Raw genomic sequence first — 8,093 nt, 5'->3', positions numbered from 1 at the left:
CGGGTTTCATTGAGCACATTGCGGACAATCGGGAGGAAGATGGAATCGGGAACCACCGGATTTTATGTTGGAGCGGATGAGGATGAGCCGGCGCCGCCACGGGTGGAATCCCTATAGCGAGTGGCTAGTGTTGGGATCAAATCACTAGCTCGAGCTTTAGGGAACCCCACAACGTAATTCTTTTTTGGCCTCTCGCCTTGTGGAACCTCCATTGCTTCCATCCACCAATCCCAAGGCTCATCCCGCTCCCCCGCTTGAGTAACCTCCACCGGCATACGATCAAGAATGGAGGCATATCGTTCCTACACATTTTTCACAATTAATTAGCATTCATGGTTATGATATAAACAATTAATTAAATTGCTAAAATAAGAAGATATAAGCATTAATTAAACATATTGACGTATTCATGGTTATCACAATTAATTAAAATGCTAAAATTAGAAGATTACCGCAATGCGCATAGCGGCGGGGGTAGTATATATTCGGCTCTCGGGAGTGGAGCCGATCCTAGTGTGGCATTCATCCCACACCTCAAGCTTCGTCGGACTTTTAGACAATTTCTTTTTCATGTTCTTGAATTATACCACAAAATAACTTATATTAGCATTTGCATTATTATATTATATATTATATAATTATAAGGTAAAAACAAAATGTGTGTGTGTGTGTTTGCATATTAAAAATAGTATTACCTCGCGCACACGGTTGAAGGAGCGAGCACCCGCGCTATGCAAGCTTTCCACGCGTTGCCGATTAGCAGCTCCAACTTCCGACCTATGCAAATGGCCTTCATCCGTGTCCCAATACTTGAGAAGATCTTTCCAAAAAATGATATTCCAATATTCCGGTTTCAAAGCCAACTTTGAAACCCCTTCCTCCCTTGACTTCCTCTCGATCCTCCTCTTCAATTCATTCATGGTCCTTTTGATTGTGACCTTTATGTGATCTTCAATGATAGCTTTGGCTTTTGAACGGCTTTGACCTTTCAATTGCCTATAATATTTCTACATAATATCAACAAGTACAAGGATTAAAATTGAATAATCACACCAATTACCAACAAAATCAAAAACATATTATATTAAAAAAATCTACTTACTAGAAACTCCTCAACCCTTAGACCGAGCCACTTTGGGTAAGCCGCGTCTATGTCACTAAACGTGTATTTACCCAAAGGCCATCTTGCCCGAATAATCGCAAGCAAAGTCTTTTTTGCCTCATTATCTTCAATACTATATAAGAACATTATAAATATAAACTCGTGAACAAATTATTAATAACTAACGCACACTATATATATTAATCATTACAAATCACTACAAAACACTACATATAAAAAAATATACTTACTGTCCATCGGAGATATTGATCCGTCGAGGTCTTGTTGGTATCTTAGCTCCAAAAATGCCGCATGAATGTGACCGTGGCATCCTCACTCTTCTCACCGGTTCCTCCTCCGCCTCCGCCTCCGCCTCCCTTGGGTTTTGGTCCGATTCGGTATCCGAATCCGTTGGCTCGTCACGCAACACCGTCTTTTCTTTCCCCTTGCCTTTTCCCTTCGCGCGCCTTTTGTTTGTACTACTACCGACACTCTTTCCCTTGCCTTTGTCGGTGTCCTTGTCCGTTGCTTTCCTTTTTCTTGCCATGATATATATCGTCATTGAAATCATGACGATAATCATCACCCAACCAAAGAGCCCCTACAATACAATTCATTAAAATTAAAATCAAGTTAAATCCAAAACTCAAAAACATACACACTTAAACACTTATCCCCTTAACACAAACACAAACACACTTAAACACTTATTCCCTTAACACAAACACAAACACATACACGCTTACTTTATTCATATTTAAAGTAATATACAAACTATACATATACAAAATATACATACTAATTTGTATAATTATACAATTAGTATGTGTTTTGCTCAACCAAACATATACAAACACATACAAACATACAAATGATGGGCCTAAGAAAACAAAAACTATACAAATTGAAAATTTAAGAAAAATTTCACCCCACTTATAACCGACGGACAAATTGCATATAACCGACGGACAAATTGCATGCAAAATTTTTCATACACGTATATACTAATTAACACAAACTTATATATACTCTTACAAACATACACAAATACATACCCATAGATGAAATTCCCAGAAATTAACACAAATACAAACAAATATATGCAGATACACATACACACCAACATATACACATACAAACTAAACTAAACTTAATTGAAAAAATGAAATAGAGCCCAAACTAAACGAATCGAGCATACCGAATCATCCGAACCCAAACCGAAAAGCGAAGGGGCTTTCTTCTTCCGAGGAAACCGAACCCTCCTCTGTGAACCGAGTACAAATTCGCATAGAGAATCGAGCGCAACCATAATCACGAGCAAGTTGAGAAAGAGGGAGTTGAGAGCGAGAGAGATGAAAGATTGAATTGCCATTTGAGAGAAGGAGTTTACAGCAAGATAGATTAGACAGCGAGAGAGATTTGAGAGCGAGAGAGATTTGAGTTCAGAGAGGGGAGTTCAGAGAGGCGAGAGAGATGAGAGTTGAGAGAAAGATAAAAGGAAAAGAAATAAAACGGCTGTTTTTTTATATATACAGAGCTTAAAACCGACCGACGGAGCGATCGGTTATGACGTTGGGTCCGGTGAAACGACGTCGTTTCACTAAGGCGCGTGTTTTAATTTTTCGTGAAAAATTAGGCGCAAAAAAAGATCGGTCGGTTTTATAGTACGTCGGTCGGTTTTAAGGAACCCTAAATTGAAAAAATGGCCAAATTATATTATTTAATTAAATAAAAACCATACCTTTTAATATTTTAATATTAAAAATAGTTAGATAATATTATATTAATAGCTAGTATTATTTAATAATATTTTAATTTTAAATCAAAAGTAATATTACTATATTAGCAACTAATATATTTATTATATTCATAAACTCTATAATTATTCATATTTAAGGTAATATAATATTTTAATTGGTATATTTATCGTATATACTGCGATTAAGAAATATATATAAGGATTAATCGTATTTCAAAAATCGAATCAATGTCTGACCTTGCAGTGGAGTAATCGGGGATTACTCAGTTAAATCGGCGATTATTAATTAGAACACTGCTTATGACATATATCAGTTATAAGAATGTACATGCAATGATCGGAATAATTTTAAATTTTTGGCACGTGAAGTTAGGAAAAAAAAGTTGAAATAATATATATTAAAAATGAGCCAATAATATATAGACACAGGATAGTGACTAGTACTGAGTCAGTCTACGATCTGCTTTGAATACCGTCAAAGGGGACGAGATGAACGACGTTTACTTATCACCGTGAGCAAAGGAGGAAACAAGAGTTAGGTTTCACACTTCCTCTCCGGACACTTCACTTGTAACCATCCGTGTATGTAAGATTGAAGAGATAGCTATGACTGTATATATATTTATATTACGAATATATTTTATATAAATATTACATGTAAAATATTATGTAAAATAATATATATATATATACATATTTATATAATATATATATTTGTTTATATATTATAATTTATATGTCTATATAATAAATAATATGTAGACTTTGACTGACTTTTAGTTAAAACCGACCGAAGTCAAAGGGGCCAGCGGTCGGTTTTCTGGGCAGACGCTCGGTTTTAATTGAATCCGGTCGGTTTTCTGGAAAAAATTGGTCGGTTTTACTTGAACACGGTCGGTTTTCTGGTAAAGTTATATTATTATAATTTATATATATATAACAAATAATATACAGAGGCTTTGACTGACTTTTAAGTAAAACCGACCGATGTCAAATCCTGCAACGGTCGGTTATATGTGGTCGGTTTTGACACGGTCGGTTTTGTGGCAGTACGCTATCCTGGATTTTATAACCGATCGGCTTATAACCGACCGCGCCTATATGAATGCGGTCGGTTTTCTGGAAAATGGGGGTCGGTTTTATATGAATGCAGTCGGTTTTCTGGTAGTTTAATGGTCAAAACCGGTCGGTTATGTTGTTTGACGGTCGGTTTTCTGGGCAAAAATTGAAAAAAAAAACAGATTCTTTTGTAGTTTCAATTGCCAAATCCTGTACCAACATCAAATACCAATACATAACCAAATTACTAAGCAGCCTAAACAACATTGTATATGATTACACCATTGTATATTATTTACACATCATTGAAAGTCATCAAAACCGTCATCATCTTCATCATCATCTTCATTATCATCATCATTATCTTCATCATCATCTTCATTATCATCTTCCTCTTCTTCATTGTGTTCAACATCATCATCATCATCTTGATTTTCATCATCTCGCAATTCGTCTTCTTCATCATCATCATCTTGATTTTCATGCCGAATAAATGGTATTTGTCCATATTGTGCAAAATCAACAAATAGTGAAAATGAGCTAGCGGCATTAGATCTATCTTCTTGAAAAGCGTCCTCTATATCATTTTGCACAATAATTGATTCATCAATCGGACGACTTTTAGATTTGACCACCATATATATTTTGCTTCGTGGATCCAATACGCTAGGAGCGTAATATACTTGAGAGGCTTGACTAGCTAAAATAAAAACTTCGTTAGATCTCAATCTTGAAGTTATATCAACCGTCACCACTCGATTCTTATCGATCCTCACACCATTTCCGAGACTATCAAACCAAATACATTTGAACCAATATACATGATTGCATCCTTGATAAATAAGTCTTATAATTTCTATTAGTTGACCATAATAATCAAGATTATTTTCATGCAAAGTTCCTTTAACTACAACACCGGAACCGGATGCGGATGATGTTGAAAATTTATATCCATTAACTTGACAAGTTTCAAAAGTCATGACCTTTAATGCCGGTCCTTCTAGCAAGTCCATGAAACGAGGTCCGTCTATCTCGTCTTTCTCAACCTTTTTCTTAAACCAAGCTTTGAATCGAGTTTTCACAATATGATCTAATTGTTGTGGTGTTGTCTCAGGACGTTGTCTCATAACTCGATCTTGGTACCTCCTACAATAATGCATAAATGTCAATAACATGAATTTATCATAAAATGTATTGACATCTTCACAAAAATTTATCATAAAATGTATTTAACATACCTTAGATAAGGTTGAACTTCAGGAGAGTTTAGAAGAACATATTCATCAGCTAATAATTGCTCATCATCATTCAAATATCGACTTCATTCTTTTCCAAGAGAATCACATGGATATTTAAAAACTTCTAATTTGTCGGTCTTTTGTACATCAAACAAAACTTCGTTACGACTTAATTTATTGTGAATCGAGTCGGATGCAAAGTAAAAAGCACAAATATTGACAATCTCCTCCTCCATATATCGTTCGGCAATGGAACCCTCAACTCTTGCTTTATTGCCGACTTTTTGTTTTAGTTTCCCCAATAAACGCTCAATTGGATACATCCAATGCCAGTAAGCAGGTCCAGCAAGTCTAATTTCTTCCGCCAAATGCACAACCAAGTGTTCCATCGAATCAAACCAACTTTGAGGAAAAATTGTTTCCAACAAACATAATGCCTTCACAACTGATTTTTCCATTATTTCCAAATCGGTTTTTGTAACCGTGGATGAGCACAAATCTTGAAAAAAATTTGCAATTGCCGTGATGGCATCCGCAATAGGCGCCGGTAAAAGCTCACGAATTGCAAGAGGCAATAATTTTTGAAGAAATATATGACAATCATGCGATTTGAATCCATAAAATGTACACTCCTCAACATTACAACAACGAGATATATTTGAGGAATAACCGTCTGGAAGTTTCAGTGAACTAATCCATTCACACAAAAGTTTACGTTGTTTTCTTGTAATGGAAAAAGGTGCTTTGGGTGACTTGCCATTTTCATCGATCCACAAATGAGGTAACACACCAAAGTGCTTGCAATCCGCTCTTGCTTTTTTGTGATCCTTTGACTTTTTCGCATTCACAATAATAAAAAATAGGTTCTCAAAAACATTTTTTTCCGTATGCATGATATCAATTGAATAACGTAAACTATGTGAAGACCAATAAGGGAGTTCATAAAAAATTGGAACATGAGTCCAATGATGCTCTTCCCCATATCCGATACTCCTCGCCTTTGTATTAGTCTTTCCGGGTAGTGGAAAAACTAAACCGTCAAGCAACTCCTTTACACCCTCCCCGGACAAACGACCACGAAACACTCTTCTTTCCGCATTATCAAACAAATTACTTTTCCGACGTAGTGGATCATTCGGTTCAAGGAATATTCGGTTCGTGCCATAGAAACTACATTTACCACAATGTTTTAATTGAAACCCTTGCACACTTCCAAGACACACTTGACACCCTAATTTTCCTTTACCCGACCATCCACTTATCATACTCATAGCGGGATAATCACTAATTGTCCACATAAGAGCCGCTCTCATTGTAAAATTTTGTTTCGAAGATTGATCATATGTTTCAATTCCTGTATTCCACAATATCTTCAATTCATCAATGAGAGGCCTTAGACAAACGTTAATATCTTTGCCAATGCTATTCGGACCCGGCACTATATCGGTCATAAACATATAGGGTTTTTTCATACACATTGATGGCGGAAGATTGTAGACAACTACTACTATGGGCCACACACTATATGTTTTTTTCCCGGTAGGGCCAAATGGGTTGAAACCGTCGGTTGCAAGGCCAAGCCTTATATTACGAATTTCTTGAGCAAATGATGGATATCGACGATCAAAATTTTTCCACTCTTCTCCGTCCGCGGGATGACTAATTTCTCCATCTTTGACATCTCGATTCTTGTACCATCTCATATGGTCGGATGTATGTTTTGACATATACAAGCGTTGTAGTCGAGGAATCAAAGGAAAATGTCTCAATATTTTTTTTGGTATTTTTTTACCATCTTTCCTCAAAACATCCCGATAACGATCTTTACCACATATATCACACACAACTTTATCCTTGTCATCTCCATAAAATAACATACAATCATTCTCACATAAATCAATCTTTTGATATTCAACCCTCAAACCCTTCATTATCTTCTTCATTTCATAATAAGTTTGGGGCAACGTGTGTTTTTTTGGTAATACATCCGCAAAAAGTGTAAGCAAACTATCAAAAGCCTTATTACTACAATGTGAGATATTCTTGAATTCTAATAATTTTGTGGTAAAGCTTAATCTTGTATACTTCGTATTACCGGGATAAATAGGTGCTCCATTTTCAACAATCACCTCATACAATTTTCTTGCACTATCATTTGGAACTTCTTCTACATTCCTAGTTCCCGTATCCACGTTGTTATAAAATTCGGAATTTTCACCGGCAAAATCATGTAGCATCGCATTCAAATCTACCGGTTGTTCTACCCTCGTAGGTTCCCGAACACAATAACGATTATGCGATGTTCGACTACGTTTTCTTCCTCTTTCTTCACCATGTGATGTCCAAACGGTATAACCCTCAAGCATCCCCTTAGCAAGTAAATGGAATCTAACATCGTCGATACTTAACCAATTCAAATTCCTACAACGTTTACAAGGACACTTCATTGTACCATCTTCTCCCATTCCATTTTCACTTGCAAATTTTAAAAAAGTTTCTACACCATTCCTATATTCTGGAGTTAACGAAATTTTATCACTTTGCACTTGATTACTAATCCAACTTCGATCCAAGTTTGTCATCTACACACACATTTAACACACACATACATTTAACACACACATACATTTAATAACACATACATTCAATACACACATACATTCAATACACACATACATTTAACAAATAATTTCACATGAATTTCATACATTTAATGCAATACAAGCATTCAATGTAATTACATACACACACATTTAATATAACAAACACATTTAACACACCCACCACACACACATTTAATGCAAATAAATGAAAATCACTTACTTGAAATGTTTGCAAGCAATAATTCTTCCCCACTTTAGCTCCTTTCTTCTCCTTTGATTTTTATTTCAAGTGAATGTGAGCTCATTACTAGCTAAAAAGTGATATAAAAGCT

At 35.7% G+C, this 8,093-nt stretch overlaps 1 protein-coding gene across 1 annotated transcript; it reads right to left on the bottom strand.

Moving 5' to 3' along the window:
• Window positions 1-1,349: 1,349 nt before the first annotated feature.
• On the bottom strand, window positions 1,350-7,623 carry LOC108221661 (uncharacterized). Its single transcript, XM_064094015.1, has 4 exons — window positions 5,265-7,623; window positions 5,159-5,174; window positions 4,904-5,066; window positions 1,350-1,703 (listed from the first exon to the last, which is right to left on the bottom strand). The coding sequence occupies exons 1-4, from the start codon at window positions 7,621-7,623 to the stop codon at window positions 1,350-1,352; spliced, it is 2,892 nt and encodes a 963-aa protein (XP_063950085.1).
• Between the last annotated feature and the right edge of the window lie 470 nt (window positions 7,624-8,093).

The sequence above is a fragment of the Daucus carota genome, chromosome 5 (assembly GCF_001625215.2).
Source record: "Daucus carota subsp. sativus chromosome 5, DH1 v3.0, whole genome shotgun sequence".
NCBI classification, from domain to species: Eukaryota; Viridiplantae; Streptophyta; class Magnoliopsida; order Apiales; family Apiaceae; genus Daucus; species Daucus carota.
This window is presented reverse-complemented; position numbering and strand designations above follow the sequence as displayed.